This window comes from Hypomesus nipponensis, chromosome 25 (assembly GCF_054491055.1).
Source record: "Hypomesus nipponensis isolate SF chromosome 25, ASM5449105v1, whole genome shotgun sequence".
NCBI lineage: Eukaryota > Metazoa > Chordata > Actinopteri > Osmeriformes > Osmeridae > Hypomesus > Hypomesus nipponensis.
This window is the reverse complement of record NC_140385.1, coordinates 5,226,175-5,246,326: the sequence shown is the minus strand read 5'-3', so window position 1 is coordinate 5,246,326 and position 20,152 is coordinate 5,226,175. Positions and strand designations below refer to the sequence as shown.

The 20,152-nt window shown below is 48.3% G+C and overlaps 2 protein-coding genes across 6 annotated transcripts; one reads left to right on the top strand and one right to left on the bottom strand.

Moving 5' to 3' along the window:
• Window positions 1-520: 520 nt before the first annotated feature.
• Window positions 521-6,171, bottom strand: lrp10 (low density lipoprotein receptor-related protein 10). Of its 3 annotated transcripts, none has more exons than XM_084691203.1 (10): window positions 5,891-6,171; window positions 5,143-5,344; window positions 4,860-4,892; window positions 4,429-4,567; window positions 4,041-4,231; window positions 3,103-3,653; window positions 2,429-2,865; window positions 2,068-2,262; window positions 1,810-1,939; window positions 521-1,117 (listed from the first exon to the last, which is right to left on the bottom strand). In XM_084691203.1, exons 2-10 carry the CDS (start codon window positions 5,189-5,191, stop codon window positions 521-523), a joined length of 2,322 nt encoding a protein of 773 aa, XP_084547329.1. In that variant the 5' UTR covers window positions 5,192-5,344; window positions 5,891-6,171. The 3 variants fall into 3 exon arrangements, with proteins under 3 accessions (XP_084547329.1, XP_084547330.1, XP_084547331.1); XM_084691204.1 differs by lacking the exon at window positions 5,891-6,171 and adding an exon at window positions 5,525-5,881; XM_084691205.1 differs by lacking the exon at window positions 5,891-6,171 and adding an exon at window positions 5,549-5,881.
• Window positions 6,172-6,567: 396 nt separating this feature from the next.
• On the top strand, window positions 6,568-18,178 carry mmp14a (matrix metallopeptidase 14a (membrane-inserted)). 3 transcript variants are annotated; one of them, XM_084691207.1, is made up of 11 exons: window positions 6,568-6,681; window positions 6,776-7,077; window positions 13,038-13,186; window positions 13,374-13,496; window positions 13,809-14,116; window positions 14,409-14,570; window positions 15,001-15,140; window positions 15,247-15,385; window positions 15,515-15,665; window positions 16,125-16,240; window positions 16,412-18,178. In XM_084691207.1, exons 2-11 carry the CDS (start codon window positions 6,982-6,984, stop codon window positions 16,726-16,728), a joined length of 1,701 nt encoding a protein of 566 aa, XP_084547333.1. In that variant the 5' UTR covers window positions 6,568-6,681; window positions 6,776-6,981; the 3' UTR covers window positions 16,729-18,178. The 3 variants fall into 3 exon arrangements, with proteins under 3 accessions (XP_084547333.1, XP_084547332.1, XP_084547334.1); XM_084691206.1 differs by having other exon boundaries at window positions 6,594-7,077; XM_084691208.1 differs by lacking the exons at window positions 6,568-6,681; window positions 6,776-7,077 and adding an exon at window positions 11,269-11,399.
• The last annotated feature ends 1,974 nt before the right edge of the window (window positions 18,179-20,152 follow it).

The window sequence follows — 20,152 nt, the reverse complement described above, 5'->3', positions numbered from 1 at the left end:
TAAGCTGTGTGTGACCCCAACCATAGAAGGTCGACACTGCTTTCTACAAACCTTTTAAAAATACTAAACTGCACATGCACTCACACATAATGCAGAATACACGTTTTTATCCCCCAGAATGACAATAGCGTACATTAAAAGGATGGGTAAGATTCTCTGTGCAAAGTTAACCTCCTCCACACACAACACTTTTGGGTATTATGTACCCCCCCCCCCCCCCCCTCGCCACACTCACCCCCTCCCCACACACCCACACCATCATAGATACACACTCAAGCACACACTCATACAGGTAGACGCGCACACACACACACACGTTCTCAAGGTGGTTTCCCACCCAATAACATATAATCATTACATACTTGATTCCTTTAGTCGTCAGATCCAACGCGATGCAATTTAAAAAGGCATGGGACAAGCACAGGGAGACCTGAAGCAGGCCCTGCCTACCTGTGCTTGAGTTCTAGTTTAGGAAGGAGTGTTTCTGAGGAATACACGGGACGCAAGGGGGGGGGGGGCCTCAGGTGAGCATGGGAACATCGTCCTCGGAGGCGACGTCTTCGGAGAGGGGGATGAGCAGCACCTCGTCATCCGACGAGGAGGAAGAGAAAGAGGGGGAGGCGGACAGAGGGAGCGAGGTGAGCGAGGAGGAAGGGGAGGGCCGGAAGAGAGAGAGGTTGAGGCCCAGGGAATGGAAGAGCGAGGCCAGAGAGGGACTGCTGGGGGGGATTGCCACTGGGGGGGTGGCATGGCTGGGGGACACCGGGGGGGCTGGAGGTAGTGATAGAGGGGCAGGTGGCGGTAGGGTCGGCTGCTGCTCTGTCTGTGTCAGCAACCCTAGTTTCAGGGGCACTGGCTGATTGACAGCTTCCACGGCCAATGAGCAGGTTGTGGGACTTGACTGACGCGTTTCCGGACTGGTGGGCGGGGCGTCCGTCTGCTGTGCGGCAGAGGCGGACGTCTGAGCGGGCCGGGGGGCGGGCCGGGGGATGAGGCCCCACCTCCTCATGCGACGGACGGCCCTGCGGATGAATCGGGGCCGGCGTCTGCGACGAGGGGAGCTGCCGGCGTCCTGTCTGAGCAGCTGAAGGATGCCTCTCAGAGAGAGAGAAGAGGACTGAGGAGGAGAGGAGTATAACAGATAGAGCAGAGAGAGGGAGGGAACAAAACCACAGCAAGTTACTCACAGTCCCATCTCAAAGAATGACAGGCAGGATTACAACAAAACCACAAATCCTCACTAAACAACTCTTAAGACGAGCTAAAGACTCTTCCTAGCCAGGGTGAACTACTATATGAACAGTACAGTTAGCCAGACAGAGCCTGCTTTGTCTGAGACTGTTAATCCCCCCCCCCCCCCCACACACACACCCCCTTCAGCTGTCTGCACCAAACTATAAAGCTGCTTATAGAGGTCCTCCATTGTGAGGCCCTGGGTAACTCTATCTACCTCCACCACCACCAGGCTTCTGGCCATGCTGGCCCACAGGCCAGATAATCAGCTCATTCAGGCCGCCTGACCTGCTTTATCTGCAGCCACCTTGACTCTGGTAGGAGGGGGTGGAGGGACCTTACGGAGGGGTTTCTGAGTTTACTGAGGAGATTGGAAACCTTCTGAAACTTCATAAATTAATAGTAATTATATTCTCCTGTGGAGTGACCTGGGAGAGAAATATCTGGACTGTCGGAATAAAGATTCATTTTGACTGAGCGCTGATTTATACACTTGACCAGGTAACATCCACCTGTAAACAAAGTGGATGTTTTCAATGTCCCTTTGGCGTTCTTCTTCACTGGTGCTTCTCTCACCTCATTGGGGTTCTCAGTGGGGAAGTCCTCCACTGGAGGTATGATCCCCTGGGCGATCAGCTGACCATAGGAGGGCGGGGCCTGCTGCTGGATAAGCTCCGCCTCTTGGCGGCTGATTGGCGCAAACATGCTGCAGGAAAAACAAAGCTATTAAAAAAAACATTTCAAAAGATCCGTAAGAGATAAACAAGCCCTTCGGCTAAGAAAAGAAAAAGATCAAAAGCGACGAGCCGTCTCTGGGTCGAGCAGAGCGCTGACCTGTATTCCCGGGTGCGTAGCGAGTACAGCTTGCAGGTGCAGCCCATGGCGATGACCAGGAGCAGGCCGCACACCAGGCTGCCCACCGTCGCCGCGGTGATGACCTTGCGGGGCAGCGTGGCGGTGCAGTTGAGCTCGTCCGTGCCGTCCTTGCAGTCCACCTGGCCGTCGCAGCGCCAGCTCTCGAACACACACCTGGGGCACACGCAGGAGAGCCAGGCTGAGCGCTGCGGAACTGTTTCACAGTGCGCTAACATACGCTACCATTTCCTGGGAATTTCGTCATATCAATAACATGCCGACCGAAACGCCAATACACGTGTGTTTAAAGTCGACGCCAGATCTCGACATGGGTCCCTACTTGTCGCTGTCGCAGTGGAAGGTCCCGGGCTGGCAGATGGTGCAGTCCCTCTCGTCGCTGCCGTCGGCGCAGTACAGCTGGTAGTTGCACCTCTCCTTGGCCGGGAAACACACGGGGCGGCCCACGAAATGCCCCGGCACCGCAGCCCTCTGCCCCGCGCCCCCGCAGGGAAACTGGTCCCGGGGGCAGCCTCTGCAGCCCTGCTCGTCCCTGCCCGTCTCGGGGCAGTCCCAGTGGCCGTCGCAGCGCTGCTCCTGGGTGTAGCAGCCCCCGGCCGGCCCCCCGCAACGCCCCTCCCAGGGGGGGCAGTAGCCGCCCACCCGGTAGGTGGCATTGAAGCCTCGGCCCTCGGAGCCGGGCAGGGTGCGGTAGATGAGGGAGAGGAGGCCTGTGTGGGACTCCACCAGGACCGACTTGTAGTTGGAGACGCTGGTGATCTGGCGGAGAGGGAGCAGAGGGAAAGGAGGTCAGCCCGAGTGATGACCCGAAAGCGCTCGTTCACTCTGCTCCCTAAACCCCCTCGCTGTGTTTTCACAACAGTCCCTTCACGCCTTCCAATAGCTTCGAGTGAGAAAGACGAGGAATGTTTGGGAGGAAAGATTAAGATAAAGAGACAGAAAGAAAAAGAGAGCAAAAGAGAGAGATGACATCGATCACACCCAATGAAAACTTACGGATTTCACCTGCTCCCCCGTGCCCTGCTGCCTGTTGGTGATGGTGACGGTGTCCCCAGGACCCAGCTCCAGCTGCTGCAGGTCCAGCCTGAGGGGCCGGGAGTCCTGGGGGTCCAGCGTCCACACACAGAACAGCGAGGGGCCACGGATGACGGGGGGGGAGAACGTCCCGTAGAAGGTCTGCAGGAGGCCGCCGCAGGGCCAGTCCACGGGCGCGGGCGTGACCCGGGAGATTTTATGAGAAGGGGGGAGAAGCGGCACGCCCATCCCGCTCAGCATCCACCCGCTCTCCCTCTCCGCCTGGCTGCTTCCGTCGCCCTCCGCCCGGTCGGAGCCGCTCTCGGGGAGAGGCTGGGCGGCGGGGGCGGGTCCCGGCGTGGTGCCATGGAGGATGCGCTCCAGGATTCCCGCCTCCTCCTCGCAGCCCTGCTCGTCCGTGCCCAGGGCCTCGCCCTCGCCCAGACACTCCACCTGGCCGTTGCAGCGCCAGGACAGGGGCAGGCAGTGACCCCCCAGGCACTCGAAGTCGGTCACGGGACAGGCGCCCGAGTCTAGGGAGGGATGACGGGAAGGGGGAGGAGGAGGGAGAGAAGGAGGGAGAAGGAGGGAGAGAAGGAGGGAGAAGGAGGGAGAGAAGGAGGGAGAAGGAGGGAGAAGGAGGGAGAAGGAGGGAGAAGGAGGGAGAGAAGGAGGGAGAAGGAGGGAGAGAAGGAGGGAGAGAAGGAGGGAGAGAAGGAGGGAGGTTGAGAGAATTTAGAAATGAGAGAGGTAGCAAGGCAAGAGTGAGAAAGACAGGGAATGTATGGGAGGAAAGATGGATAAAGAGACAGAGTGATAGATAAGGGAGACAGAGAATGGCATGAGATTACATCAATCCACACTGTATTCTGGGACATTCCCCATTAGAAAGTCATCCGGCTGCATCATCAACAGCCTACCTCGGGTGTAAGCCAGGTGAAATGTAGAAACAGGGTAAAAGTGAGGCAGGAAGTGATGCGTCACGTTGATGTTTCCCCCAGGGAACACCATCGGTGAGGGCAGCTTGGACCCACAGAGACTGACGGGGTCTGTGTTCTCCGACGTCAGAGACACCCATTCCTTCTTACAGTGTGCCGAGAACTGGGAGAAACTGAGAATGGAATTGGACAATGGATTCTAATTGATTCCAATAGCTTCGATTGTTAAACTGCAATGAATTCCAACACAGGATGAATAACTGTAGCTTGGGAAGTGATAGTACACAATGCTCCCTTTAGTTATCTACTATTGAGTATGTTTGTTTATCCCCATGACACAGGACACATTCCTTCGCTTGACTCAACTAACCTGATGACTACAGGTTCTCCTTCTCTCGACTGGATCTGCCAGGTGCAGTCAAAGGAGTGGAACAACCAGCTGTGGCGGGCGGAACTTTGGATCTCTCCCCGCCTGGCTTCCAGAACGATGGGAGAGCGTCCACAGCGAGCTAGAACGCGGAAGGAAGAATAGAATGGAATGTTTCACTGGGTTCCTAAGGTTCCTAAGGGTTTTCTTCTGTTCTAAAGCCAAGGAGCATGTTATGTAATGACACTGTTAGATTGGAATGGTACAGGTACACAACCCCACCCTGACTTTAACATAGGGAACTAAAAACAGTACAACATAACTTCATAAGCCTATTTGGTAGAAGGATGTGTCTGAAAGTAGGAAGTGAAGACTCACCCCCCACCTCCCCACACCCCTCCTACTTTAACCAGTAAAGATACATCTCATCTCACCTGAACTCGTGGTCAGTTCCAGACTGCAGTAGGCTGTAAGTCCATGGGAAGAAGGGGGAAAAAACATTACAAGCTGCAAATGTAACAAGGGTCCCTCATCAGAACCCTCACTTTGTACAAAATATTCCCTTAGACACGTGACTGACCCCTAACTGCTTCCCCATAGCTAGTTGTGTCACCAAAACACTGGCATGTCAATGGGATGTAAACGAAATAGTGGGTTTCTCAAATTGAACACATTTTCAATGCAAAGGGTTGTAATGCTTGTTGGACATTTACTGACCTGTTATGAACAAAAGGTAGAACACGCAAATATTGTATGAGATAGTCATTCTGATGACGGTTGTCCTTTAAAAAGTGAGGGCTCATGAAAATAAAATGTAAAAGAAATTAAAACAGCGTAGGGAAAAAAGACTCCTTGGTCTACATCGCTAAGTTGACACTGAAGAACGGTGCCATCGTGGTACTGATCAGGAAGACTTAACCTAGGGGGAAATAAACAGAAATAGTTGACAATACAGTCCACAACATACAATAACAACGTTTTGCACGACGGTTGTAGCCTATTATACTACAGTAGGAATTATGAAATTCAACAACAATCCGTCTCAACGGTTGGAGTTGTCTGAATACGAGAAAGAACACATTGTGATTGTTACGGATACCGTTCTTACAGCTTCTGCTTTTACCGTTCGCTTCGCTTTACCACCAGCTAAATACTGAAACACGAAGGATCTAGACAAAGTACTTTAGCTAGCCGCTCTAATCTTTTTTACTTCTTGTTAATACTAGGCCTTTCGTTCCGACCATCGCCCCCGCAAACTTTCAATATGTAGCTATCTAGCTAGTAACGCTAGTAGCTAGCTGGCTACTGCTGTAGCTAACTGAGCTCACTCTTTTCGTCCGTCACGTTTTCCCGACCGTGACATTCGAAATGAATGTAATCATTAGTCTAAGAACTGAGCTGTAAACAAAAATACACAATCACAAATGGAACTGGACATGATTAAAATACGACATTGAAAGCCTACCCTTCTGCCGTATTTTTGTTGACATCAGACTTCAGTGTGACTTCCGTATTGTTTACCGAATGACAGGAAAGGGGTAGGACAAACTGTGAAACTATGAAGCTTGTCACTTTGCTAACTCTTTGGCTATATTATACATCTCTGCTTCATCCTCGAAAAGTTTGATTTTGTTCATTCAGAATTTTGGAGGATTTCCCTCTCGCTTGACGTAACGTTGCTTAGATTTTCAATGTCTTATTCACGTTACCGGGAAGTTGAAGGTGTACTTTGAGCATTAACCGCCAGGTGTCAGCAAAGGTTCTGAGTAGGCTTATCACCAAAAAATTGCTGAACCTGGTCGTTGATCAAGTGGACCACTTGACATGCTTGAAACCTAAAGGCTTCGGGAAACCTTGCACATGATAACGTAACCTTCATTTTCGTTCTTGGAATTCATGTGTTTAATTGTTATTAATAAGCATGGCCACTAATGTGACTGAGCTCTTACAATCTCTCATTGAGTCCCAAGGACAATCTTTCCTAAAGTAGTCTAGAACTTAGTCGAAAAAACATTCTCAGACTCTGTCCATAATTGTCTAGTTATTTGTCAAGGAATTTATTTAAATAACGTAATGCTTAGATAGACACATCTGTTCTGAAAGACAGGCGTCACATCTGGTGGAGGGTGGAACTTAAAAACTTATTTTTGCCTCGCCTACTCTCCAGCCAACTCCACTACACTAGCGCTGAAGATTGACCACGTCCACAAGATAGCCTACTGATGTCAAAATAGTGAAGACAGGGAAGCGCTCGAGGTGACAAATGAGAAATATGATCTGAGATTTAACGGATTTTGAACATTGAACAAATGAACACTGCAGATTGAGCCCCTGTTTATTTGTGTTGCAGGCTATCACAAAGGATTTGTTGCGCATAAAAGAAACTGCAGAAAGAGCCACTGAGGACAAATACCAAAGTTCCAAGCAAACTATTTTGCGTTTTATAGTATCCTAAAGGATTAACTGCATTTTTCTTGAATGTTGTGACCAGAACGACTGGATCAAGCCACAATAATACTTTTGTAGTGTTTCTGTGGTTAATTTTAAGATTGAGGAATGTTACCCCGGCTTGAAAAGTTGATCCAGCTTCTATCGCTGGCCTGCTATCTATTTTTTGGTGCTGTCTCATCGGAAAAAGAAATCAGAGCTGAGGTAAGAAATAATTATTGGATTTAATTATATACTGCAGGTCTTATTCCCCCAATCAAACATTTTACATTTACATTAATGTTATGACCAAGTGATTGGAAGAAAATTATTTGCAAATAACAATGTGGTGTTACCGTTGTACATCTATCCATTTTACACAAATGGATTTGTGTAATTTCTACAAACCCTCTAATCTAAATGTATAAGGGGCACTTAAGAAATCTATATATTTTAGTAATCCAGTCCGTAATGTCAGTCATACAGTAACATGCACTGTTTTATATGTCTCTTCTTTTGTGTGTGATAAATTGTTCATAGCGTTGACAGTCAACTACATCAGTGGGTCAAACCAGAAACCATCTCATCAAAAGCCTAGGAACAAAGAGACAGGAGTGTAGTTAGAAAAATGTCATGACTAATATTGTGGTCTGGAATAGGGTAGGATGGGGGACATTACACATGTTTGAAAACTCAACTCAGCTGCTTTGTTCAGACTAACTGGGGGAGGTGAGGATATGGAAGGCAGGGGAAGGGGGGGTTGGGGAAGTGTAATGATTTTCATCTGTCCTGTGTAGAAAGACAGAGAGAGAGAGACAGAGAGAGGGAGGGAGAAAGAGAGAGAGAGAGACAGGGAGAGACAGAGAGAAAGGGAGGGAGGCAGGCGGGGAAGGAAGTTGTTTTGTGTTTCAGCATACTGGACATAAAGGATCAGTTTGGGCCAGAGGCTTCGCGTGTTGAAACTGAGAATGCATTAAAGTTCCGACCTGAAGAAGCTTATTTTGCCACCTCCAAATGCTTAAGTCCATGGCTGGCTGGCGCCTCTTCTGTGATTTTACAACTATTGTCTACGTATTTCAGATCACAACTCCCCACTTAAACCCGTGAGCAGTACACATGGCCAGTAGTCATGCAGTGGCCTGATCTACAGGTCAGAGACTGTCTGACTGCAGAGGGGGGTTCGTTCCTTGTTGGATGGTGCAATACAGTCACCCGTTGGTATTGACGTATTTCCAGACATCAGGCTCTTGTTAGGTCATTTTCATATTCCCTATGATAGTTGTCATGTATTTCCCCTTTTTGTCCTTTTCAGTAAAGGTTATTTCACTTCTCATCTCAGTTAAAGTATACAGTATGGAGACTCGGACTTTGGAGACAGGAAGCAGAGAGACAGTCAGACCATTCTGAGTCAGTGACCACAAACAGCCGGTGTTTGAGTCAGTCCAGACACTGTCAGTTAGACTGCCCCCCCCCCACAAAGACACCTAATGAGGTTCTATAGCACAGTGAAACAGAGGGGGGGGTGGGGGGGTGGTTTTTAGGTAAAGCAGTGTTTGATAGTCACACTGTACCGTGGAACCAGATAGTTAACTTGAAGGAGATGCTTGATGGATTTGAGCACGTTTCTACATACAGCACCAGTGTTTGCAGCCATGTTGGGAAATACTGGCATGTGTGCCAGAAAATGATTCAGTGTCGTTCCTGTTGTTGACTTTGTATGGAGCTTTTATACTGTCGCACAAACACACCATTACATACTGACCTTGTATGAGTATGACCATTATAGACCTACACCAAACGTACACAGTTTTCAGAGACCCTGGCAATAATGAAAACTACTGTTTTTTTTTTTTCGACCATCTTTGGTTTGAAGACCTTGATGTTTGAGAAGCAGGATAACACCGTCCAGCTGGAGCCCTGTGTTGGGTGATCAGAGGAAGAGATCGTGGAGGGTTTAGGAGCCCATATGGGTCAGGTTCACCATGCCTGGAGAACTCTGGTTGTTGTTGTACCCTTGAAGCATGTGGAGAGCTCTGGGAGAAGGTCGAGTGCGTGCTGTGGAAATGTCCAGATGAATAATCGTCTGTCTATCTGCTAAATGGGAAACTGATGGACTTCTGAGGAGAATTGGGTGTTTATCTGATCCCACACAGCTGGCCCTGAGACCTTTAGCCCTTGATGACAAGCATCAGATCGAGACTTTCGACTGTGCCGTGCAGAGCAACTGAATTCAACTTGCAGAGGGCCTACCTGGCTACTTCTGACGTTAGTGAGGGCAGTATTTCTGGTGCTTCCAACCGTGTCCCTGTGTTTTGCTCAGAGGGAACCCTCCACATGAAGCTATTCTCTATAAAGAGATGCGATGGTTGTGTCTGAAGGCAGGCGTCTCCCCTGCTAGGCCGGCGCGGTGCTGGTCTGAGAGGAACTGGGTCAGAGGCGCCGCCACGCGAGGCAGGCACTGAGAACCTCAAACCCAGTCGCTCGCTCACGATCAGAATGCTGCGTTTTTTCCGTTGGCACGGGCCGAGGGGAACGACTGAGTCAGTCTGTCTGTCTCCCTCAATTTAAAATTCAGTTGACTTCTCTCCCGGCGTTCCCTTCTTTCTACCGCTCTCGTTTTAATGTCTTTCACCCCGCTTTTTCTCACTTTTCACGTGTTTTTCTGTCTTGCGGTTCCTTCCGTTTCTTTCAACCTTTTCTTCACCCTCTCACTGTTTTCAATCGAACTCTTTTTTTTTTTAAGGCGAAAACCCAGAAAAGGTCCCCTTTGAGCTGTCAGACTGAAGCATACCAGATCAACTATAAAAGACCGATCTTTTACAAAAGACTGAGAAGGTTCTTTGAACGCCACTTATCTGCAGTGTCTTAAACACTTGGCAGAGATTGCAGGATTCCTTCCCATGTGGAGCAGTGCGGTTGTCTGTGTAGGCCACTGACTGCATGCATGGTTGAGCAGTGGAGCCTGAGATGAAGGCCTGATACTAACCAAGCACTTTGTCAATGTAGACCTGTTGTTACAAGCAGTGTCAGGGCTGTTGCTTGTTTGGCACAGGTCCACGCTGTCGTGACTCCACACTTCATGTATAGCGATGCCACGGAGACACCTTCTTGTGATGCGAGCGGCTCAGTGTCACATGAGAATGTACAGCAGTGCCACCGCACTGCCCTGTGATTGGAGGGCTGTGTTACTTGAGTCATCTCTGTCTGTCTCTCTCTCTCACTTGTCATCTACTTCCTGAATCAAGAGAAAAAGGGATGTGTTCCAGCCAGGAGAAGAAAAACAGTAAAAAAAGGTTAATTGTAGATATTTGTTCTCCTAAATCTAGTACATAAAGGATGAAACAGTAGTACTGTCTGCCTCTTGTCTTAATGCATCTCTTCAGACTGCACGTCATCCTAGCCACACTGCCCAGGCCTGTGCTTCTGTTTACAAAAAAACTGCCTCCACATGGACTTAGTCCTGTGACCACACATGGATTTGCAGCTAGGTTACCTCAAGGCCCTGACGACAATATACGCCATGTAGAACCAGAACTAAATAGAACCTTTGACTGGGAGTTGTGGGAGTTCCAGAGGCGAGGGGCATGCTGGGATTGCTGGCATGGTTGCAGGGATGATGGGAGGCCCCTGGGTGGAGAGAGGAGAGGTCTTGATGGTTGTGGGGGGACGAGGGGGGGGGGGGGGCTTTTCGTCCGTCGGAGCGGAGAGTGTTTTTACAGAGCCAGACTGGTCACCACAGTGGAGCCACTGCACACACTAGGAGCAGTCAGAGAAGCAAGTCCAGAGAGAGGGATGGAAGGAGGGAGGAGTGGAGTGGAGTGGGAGTGGGAAGTGAAGGAGTGGGAAAGGGAGTGAGAGAGGGAGGGAGGGAGTGGGGGCCAAACAGGGTTAAGTGAGATGTGAGGAGAAGTAAACAGAGACAGACAAAGAAATATGGGGTTTAATATGAGGGTCAACCCTAACCCATGTGTTAAGGAGAGGGGGAAGGGGGGAGAGAGGGGGGGGAGAGAGAGAGGAAGAGCAGGAAAAGAGAGAGGGTTACCTCTCATAACAGACCCTCGTTCTATTCCCCTCACTGCTCTCTTGTGTCCTTCTGTATATATGGCAATACCTGTACCCAGGAGCTAGCTACACGTCAGTGTGTATTTCACTTTTACACTCCTCTCTTTCACTCGCTCTTTTAATCCAAATATGCCCTAACACCGTGAATGATCTTCTACTACACACTAAATGTATGTGAGGCATGAAAACCAAATTCCCACTCACGCGTAGCAAGAGGGTGTCTCTAGAAGGGGGATACCTGGATACCTGGATACCTGGATACCTGGATACATGGATACCTGGATACCTGGATACCTGGATACCTGGATACATGGATACCTGGATAACTGGAAACATGGATACCTGGATACCTGGATACCTGGATAACTGGAAACATGGATACCTGGATACATGGATACATGGATACCTGGATACATGGATACCTGGGCTTTAGACAGGAGGGATTGAGGGGTGAATAGAGAAGGAACAATGGCGAAAGAACAGAGGTTTGGGATGGGAAGATTATAATGGAATGCTGTGTAATTACACTGACTTTATTTGTGGTAAAAATGGAGACACTATGGCTGTCTGTCTTGAGGAGTACACACACACACACACATACACACACACATAGATTAGGGGATAAAAAAATTGTGATCCAGGAAACCAACTAAATTAGCAAATTGTCAAACAAGCTTAGCCTGGCAATCGCTCGTGTCTACAACAGTTATATTACAGTCTGGAGTGGAGCCAACTGCTACAATTTTAGATCCAGCAGTATTTATCCATCAGACTAGAAAGAGGGGGGCCGCAGGGTATTACTGAAATACTCCGAAATATTGCTCAAGAGTATATTTCTGTGTTTTGGAAGATACTGTTTTGGGTAATATTCCTCACATGGAATACACAGTTGTGGGTCGTCACAACTTACATGACATCATCTTAAACTAGATCCCTTGCTTTATTTGGCTTTGAGCTCTGCTTTCATCTCTACTTACGACCCCACAACAAAGTTTTAAGAGTTTTCTTTTATGCCCCCAAGTTAAGCACAACTGCTTGCAGGGAATGGCCTGTTCTGAGGGTGTATTCAAAAAGCTATGTAGCCAAAACCCTCACAGTAAGAAAATGATTTTCATGATTCGGTCTCTCTCCCTATGTCTCTCTCTCTCCCTATGTCTCTCTTTGTCTCTCTCTCTTTGTCTCTCTCTCTTTGTCTCTCTCTCTTTGTCTCTCTCTCTCTCTCTCTCTCTCTCTCTCTCTCTCTCTCTCTCAGTCTCTATCCCTCTCTCTCTCGCTCTCTCTCGCTCCCTCTCTCCTTATGTCTCTCTCTCCCTCTTTCCCTATGTCTTTCTCTCTCCCTATGTCTTTATCCCTCTCTCTCTCCCTATATCTCTCTCCCTCTGTCTCTCTCCCTCTGTCTCTCTTTCTTGCAGGGCTTTGTGTGTTTGTTCAGTTTCTCTCCCTCAGTCTCTCTCCCTATGTCTCTCTCCCTCTGTCTCCCTTTCTTCCAGGGCTCTGTGGGTTTGCTGTTGTAAGGGAGGGTGTTTGTGTTCCGGGGGAAAACACAGCTTTGGTTCAAAGTCAACTGAGCATCAATTTAAGCAAATACTGTAGACTAAGTTTCCTCCTCCCACGCCTCCCTCCCTCATGTCCACACACACACACACACACACATGCACACGCACACACACGCACACACGCACACACGCACACGCGCACACATGCACACGCGCACACACACACACACACACGCACACACACATACTCTTTGAATTTTCCTTTCCCTCTCTCACTGTCTTATTCTTACGCACCACACAAACACATTCAAACAAGCAAGCAGTAAGCAGCAAGTAGTATAAACCTACCCACTTACAACAGGAAGACACAAGTCCTGTTTACTTCTACATTCCTCCTCTATCAGAGTAGACTGTATGGTAAACCATTGACTAGCTAAGCCTGGGGTCGGCCATCTGTTATTGATGTATGTTTGATTCATGTGGGGAAGTCCACACAGGAACAGGCAACAGGGAGACGGACACAGATTTGATGTGACTCTGCATGTGTATGAGAATGTGTTTGGTCTTGTGTGTCTGTTAGGTCTCAGTACTTAAACCCTGTCACCTGTCTCCGCCCCCCTCCTCCAGGCGTGGTTGCAGCAGTATGGCTACCTGCCTCCGGGGGACGTTCGGGCTCAAGCCATCCGCTCCCCAAAGTCTATCATCACGGCCATCTCTGCCATGCAGCGCTTCTATGGCCTCACTGTCACCGGGTCCATAGACACAAACACTCTACAGTGAGTAGCCAGTCTCAGAGTTCCTGTACCAACTAGACACTCTAACTAGTCTCGAAATATATTGAGACTGAAAGGAAAGCTTGTGGTGTACCTAGAAAAAAAACTTGACTTGAAGTAACAAGAAACGTATCTGTTTTAGAGAGTCCGTTTTTGACAACCCCCCCCCTTCCCTTTGTGCTGTTGCCAGGGCGATGAGTCGGCCACGCTGCGGCGTTCCAGACAAGTTTGGACCGGAGCTGAAGAGCAACCTGAGGAGGAAGCGCTACGTCGTCCAGGGGCTGAAGTGGGAAAAGAACGAGGTCACCTTCAGGTCAGACCACAACGCCTAACCTAGCCTAATGTAGCTTAGCCTAAACCTATTCTCACCTAACCTATGTTTATTTAAACTAACCTACCCTTGCTTAACCTAATTTTACTTTTCTTTACAGAAACTAGCCTATGAGCCTATCCTAACCTAGCTCAAATAAACGAAACATAGATGGACTTCCTTTAACTTTAAGTTCTGAGTTGTCTTTAGCAATAGGTGCATGAATCAAAAACAGGTGAGCCAAAATGGCACGGAACCCAAACCACATTGTAACATCCGCCTCCATCTCTCCCACGCCCCCCCCCCTCCCCCCAGCATACAGAACTACTCCCCCAAGGTGGGCGAGCAGGCCACTTTCAAGGCCATCCGCAGGGCCTTCAAGGTGTGGGAGAGCGTCATCCCTCTGACCTTCAGGGAGATCCCCTACAGCCACATCAGGGACAAGGTCGACAAGTTCGCAGACATCATGCTCTCTTTCGCCGAGGGTTTCCACGGCGACAGCACCCCCTTCGACGGCGAGGGCGGCTTCCTAGCGCACGCGTATTTCCCGGGCCCGGGCATAGGGGGCGACACGCACTTCGACCTGGCGGAGCCGTGGACCACCGGCCCTGTCGACCAAGGGGGTAAGAGAAGGGGGGAGGGAGCGGGGACGAGAAGTAAAGAGGGGGGGTGAAAGAGATACAGAAAAGGAGAGGAGTGAGGTATATATGGAAATGAAGAGGAGAAGAGAAGGCTGAATGTTTTCAGGTGTTTTTCCTGGGATGTTTGCAAGCTGTAATTCTGTAGTCTGACTTAGAAAGTACCCAAAGGGTGTGTCTAGACCTGAGTGTAAGTCACCTTGTAAACCCTTTGGAACCTTCCTCTCTCCTTCTCACTCTCTCCTCTCTCCTCTCCTCTCCACCCCCTTCTCTCTAGGTAATGATGTGTTCCTGGTGGCAGTCCATGAGCTGGGCCACGCCCTCGGCCTGGAACATTCTAACAACCCCTCGGCCATCATGGCGCCTTTCTACCAGTGGATGGAAACGGAGAACTTCCAGCTACCAGACGATGACCGCAGAGGGATCCAGGCCATCTATGGTGGGTCTCTGTCTCTCTCTCTCTCTCTCTCTCTCTCTCTCTCTTTGTCTCTCTCTCTCTTTGTCTCTCTGTCTCTGTCTCTGTCTCTCTCTCTCTCTGCTCCTCCCTCTCCAATCATGTAGCATCGTCCTTGTAAACACACAATCAGCGTCCTCAGACTGTCTGGCAGTGACACTGACTGCCATAGCAACCTCACTGCGATGTTGTGGCTATGTCCCTAGAATGTGGTGACAACACCACCCCCCAACAATGGGAGTACAGGAACCGCAGAATGCGCCTAGTGTGCCTCTCAGAGTTTCACCAACGCAGATCTTGTTTGTGTTTTCCTAAAGCCACAGATGCTGTGATGGCAATGACGGATCCAAAACGTGATCATGTGATTGACGGTTTCCATAACAACATGTGGTGTCTCTCTCTCTCTCTCCCCCAGGGACAAAGTCTGGGGCTCCCCCGCCTCCCCCCCGACCCACCAGGCCCTCCAAACCCGACACGCCCACCCAAGGCCCAGACATCTGTGAGGGCCACTTTGATACCATCGCAATCCTCAGGGGAGAGATGTTTGTCTTCAAGGTAAAGACATGAGTCAGTAGTGTACACACAATACGAACACAAGGTCACATACACATTTACAGAGTGGATGCCCTGACACCGTGTGTGTGTGTGTGTGTTTACTCAGGATAAGTGGCTGTGGCGTGTGCGGAATAACAAAGTGCTGCAGGGTTACCCCATGCCCATTGGACACTTCTGGAAGGGACTGCCCTCCAACATCAACGCTGCCTACGAGAGGGATGATGGGAAATTTGTCTTCTTCAAGGGTACGTCTCAAACGACATTCTGACCGATACAACTAGCTGGTGGACCAGTATGTGGCCGGATTTTGGTCTGTTATACATCTTAATATCTCTCTCTGGCTTTGCCATTTTATTCATCTGACCTCTCTCCAGGTGATAAGTACTGGGTGTTTAGTGAGTCGGCCATGGAGAAGGACTCTCCTAAGAGTCTGAAGGAGCTTGGTACTGGGCTGCCCAAAGACAGACTGGACGCTGCTCTCTTCTACACGCCCACGGGACAAACCTACTTCTTCAGAGGAACAAAGTACGGCTGCGTGTGTATTTGTGTGTGTGTGTGTGTTTGTTTGTGTGTGTGTGTGTGTGTGTGTAGGTGATCTTTACAAGTCACATACACAAGTAGTCAATACAGAAGTACTGGATACTGATGTACCAGATACGTAGATATAGATGTACTAGATACTGATGAACCAGGTACGTAGATATATATGTACTAGATACTGATGTACCAGATACGTAGATATAGATGTACTAGATACTGATGTACCAGGTACGTAGATATATATGTACTAGATACTGATGTACCAGATACGTAGATATAGATGTACTAGATACTGATGTACCAGGTACGTAGATATAGATGTACTAGATACATAGATACAGATGTACTAGATACCGATGTACCAGATACGTAGATGTACTAGATACCGATGTACCAGCCTCCAGTGGCCTTCCCCTGGACTGACGTCTTGGTTTGGTCCGCCAGGTACTACCGCTTCGACGAGAAAACTCGCACCGTGGACGCCGAGTACCCCAAACCCATCAGTGTGTGGAAGGGTGCTCCGGATAACATCAAGGCTGCCATCATGAGCGAAGATGGGTGTAAGTGTGTGTGTGTGTGTGTGTGTGTGTGAAGGAGAGAGCGTGACCTTAACATATCCAGACACATGCCATAACTCTAGCAAATGCCCCACATATTATTACAACATATTTGACTGACTCTAACCTTCTCTGTCCATCCCTCCGCCTCCTAATCCCTCCACCCCACCCCAGCCTACACCTACTTCTACAAAGCCAACAAATACTGGAAGTTCAACAACCAATACGTGAAGGTGGAGTCCGGCTACCCCAAATCTGTCCTCAGCGAATGGATGGGCTGCGAGGGGGAGGAGCCTATGGGCAGAGACGGGGAAGTGATCATCATCGAAGTGGAGGAAGAAGAGGGCGGGGCCGCCGCAGCGGCTGTGGTGATCCCTCTGCTCCTATTGGTGTTCGTGGTCCTCACTCTGGGGGCGTTGTTGTTCTTCAGGAAGTACGGCACACCGAGACGCCTCCTGTACTGCCAGAGATCCCTACTGGACAAGGTGTAGGGGTCTAGCAGACGCACTCACAGACAGATGGACACAGAGGGAGGTAGAGAGCACTTAATGAAGAGCGAAAAGGAAGGAGGGAGGGAGCGAGGGAGGGAGGAAAGATGGGAGAAATGGAGAAGGAGACAGAAAGGGTGCTTGAAGTTGGAGTTGTGGTGGCTGGGTGTAGCTGCCACCAGGAGAGTGAGAGAGAGAGAACAGGATGACAAGAGACTGAATCAGGAAAGACTCATGTGTATTTAGTATGTTAGCTTTTTACATGTACTGCTCTGTGTTCTGACTGATGGAACAGATCCCCTCTACGCAAACACACACACAAACAATAAATCCACCAAAATGGCTCCTTCCTTCCCTCCCTTCCTCCTTTCTCCTCCTTCCTCCGCTAACTCACCCCCTGTACTTGACGACTCCAGCTGAACTGCTGTCTGATTAGAACTTTGATTCCTTTTTGTTCCTCCTCCAACGCATATCTCTCTTTCCCCCCTTTGTTCTCGCCCTTCTGCCCCTGAGACGACTTTGTCTCCATGGAGCCCGTAACCCTTAGCAAAAGTGTGGTACATCAGTAGAGCTCCGTCAGATTACGGTTAGGGGTGTGATGGGGTTGCGTAGACAGTCATACAACCTGTTGTCCAGGGTTACAGTAAGACGGGCACAGGTCACAATCAAGATGGCCGCCGGTGACATATAGTCTAATATCCTTAAAAAAAAGGGCTGTTATCCTCCTTAGTGAGTTTCTCTGTACACAGCTCACCACGCGTCTTTCATCTCTCAGGCCCTTGGTGTGAGGTCTCGTCTTAAAACGAGCAATCGGAGTAGTGGTTGGAAGGATGAAATTATCTTCCAACTGTCAGACCAAGACAGTTAATTAAATGGTAAGAGCAGAGCTGCTTGTCCAAATGTTTGATTTCCTGGTACAATTTTTTCAACCAAAACACAGTTGTCTTATCGTGTTTTGTTTTTGTAATGTTTCATTATCGTCGTTATCAATGTTGTTGTTGTTTTTATTATGACTATGGTTGTTGTTATTATTGTTGTCCTAAGTGTAGTTGTGAATTATATTATTACGCATTGTCATACAGAGCCCTGCTGGGCAGAGGCATCGCTTGGCAACTAACAAAATGGCCGCCATCGGCGTTCAGTCAGTGTGTGGTGAAATTGGTCTGCACAGAGAGGGGTTACTTTTTGATAAACAGCCGTTTCTATTCTCCATATTGTTTGACATATCGAACACAATCAAACAATACTATTTATGAATGATTTTTGATGGTGCTCAGTGTTTTCTTGTCTTACGCAAGTAAAAAAAGAAGTGGAATTGGTTTAGTGATAACAATGATAATGGTAATTATATTTATAATAATCATAATATCAATAAAAGGGAATTTGATTGTTTTGCCTGTTTTTCACTTTTTGTATTTCATTAAATAAAATGGAATAAACATATTTTCTAAAATGTTTCATACTCTTTAGTTTTACGGTTACCAATCAGTCACTAAAGATGTGGAATGTAAAGACAGAGACAAAAACACGTGGATTTGTACATTCTATGATATGATCATGGTAATTTCAACAATTCATTGTTGACTGACCATGAACTCTTGAGTAAAATGGAAGGATGCAGAGAGAGTGGAAAATAAGGGAGTTGAAGGGGAGGAGAGATGGTTGTTTGGGATTATGGCTGCAGTCATGGGTCCAGGAAAGAGGTGGAAAGAATTACGGAATGATCACGTTCTTCTGAGAGCAGGGTTCCAACTGGGTTCTGTTAACTCCATCTGGAACTCTGGAAACATCTGAGCTGCCATCAAGACCAGAAGGACACTGTGTGTGTGTGTGTGTGTGTGTGTGTGTGTGTGTGTGAGAGAGAGAGAGAGAGAGAGAGAAAAACAAAGTGGATAAGTGTCCAGTAAAGTTGCAATGATTTTAAATATATATTTTTTTTAGTTTCCTGACAAAAAAGAAGAAGCCTAAACTTACCACAACCCTTCCTCCCACTCTCCCCTCACCCTTATTTCCTCACCCACTGCAAAATTGTTCTTTTTACGAGGTCTCTAACTCAAACCACTCCTCCCTTCACCACAAGTATCTCTGGTCTGTTTTCTCTCTCTCCCTGCTCCTTCCTCTCGTCCCAGTCCCCCCCATCCTCGCTCAACATCCTTTAACTACTCGAATGCCCTCCTCTTACTGAGCCACAAGTAAAAACTGAACAAAGCATGAGTTGAAATCTGACTTTAACATCTCTTGTTAGTGGCAATACGTTATTATACATTTACCCAATTATATAACACCAATCTTTGAATTAGTTTTGTAGTTCGTTTTGCAGGTCTAGAGTGATATTTAGCCCTTCCATTTCTGCCAAACTCTTTGCTTCACTTGTATGAGACAGTATACATTTCCTTTGAGTATTTCCATTTACTTTCTCTCTATCCCCACATCTGTTCATCTCCTTTCCTGGCCCACGCTCCCTCTCTCTCTCTCTCCATCCCTGTGTCACCTGGTATTGCGATTGGTCTCAGTGCATCTTTTATAAAGGCAGCATGACAACGTCTCCCTATTAATCACTCTCCATCCCAGTTTCCATTTCAGCAAAGAATGAAGACAGAAAAAGAAGAGAAGGAAAAGAGGTATGAACACATGGAGCCCAGTGAATACACTGGGATGCCTCAGCTGACCGTGTCCATCTGCACGAGAGTGAAGCCGGTCAAAGATGGAGGAGGACAAAGAGAGAGAGAAATGGCAGCCATATTGGTGCCAAATATTTCTTCAAAACTTTCTTTCTTTCTTGCTCACCCTTTCTTTCTCTGTCTGCTGTGTTTGTGTTTGGGCTGGGTCTGTATGGGCGGCCCGGTCCAGAGCCAGTCAGCACGCCAGGCAGGAAGTGGCCAAGACAGCTGCTTGCAATTGAACCATAGTGTGTGGGTGTGGGTAACCTACATTATTGCACATTCTACTGTAGCTCGAGATTACTGTAATTAACACACACATTGTACACACACATATACCATATTGCTGTCTCTTGTTCTCTGTCTCTCTTGTTACAGAGAAAAAAACAGGGGGGAAAAGACAGATTGTACAAGACACCACACTAAATGTCTGTTTATCCCTTTTTTATAAACGAATAGAGACGATATTGAGAGACAGAGAAAGTGAGGCTAAGAGACAGACATATGGTAGGAAGAATATGATGGAATACAGCTTGTTTATAAAGCAAAAGTAGTTAAAGTGTAACACAAATGTCCCTGATGCCTCTGAAAACACAGGAAAACCCTGGCCAGGATGTGGCAATCCAGAGGACTTGCTGAATCAGACCCTCGACACCCCTCCAGCCCCACCCCCCACCCCCTCAACCCCAAACACAGCCCAACCCCTTAACCCAAACCCAGTTACATTCAGCAGGAAACAACCCTGCTTCAGCTCTGGCCTGTGGGTC

Bases quoted from the DNA above. Each gene is read 5' to 3' on its own strand.
- mmp14a (XM_084691207.1), top strand. From the start codon at position 6,982: ATGTTACCCCGGCTTGAAAAGTTGATCCAGCTTCTATCGCTGGCCTGC. The intron at 15,386-15,514 runs GTACGTCTCAAA...ACCTCTCTCCAG, and splicing joins GAAATTTGTCTTCTTCAAGG to GTGATAAGTACTGGGTGTTT. The intron at 16,241-16,411 runs GTAAGTGTGTGT...ACCCCACCCCAG, and splicing joins CATCATGAGCGAAGATGGGT to CCTACACCTACTTCTACAAA.
- lrp10 (XM_084691203.1), bottom strand. From the start codon at position 5,191: ATGACTATCTCATACAATATTTGCGTGTTCTACCTTTTGTTCATAACA. The intron at 2,866-3,102 runs GTAAGTTTTCAT...CCTCTCCGCCAG, and splicing joins CGGGGGAGCAGGTGAAATCC to ATCACCAGCGTCTCCAACTA. The intron at 1,118-1,809 runs GTGAGAGAAGCA...TCTCCTCCTCAG, and splicing joins CCACTGAGAACCCCAATGAG to TCCTCTTCTCTCTCTCTGAG.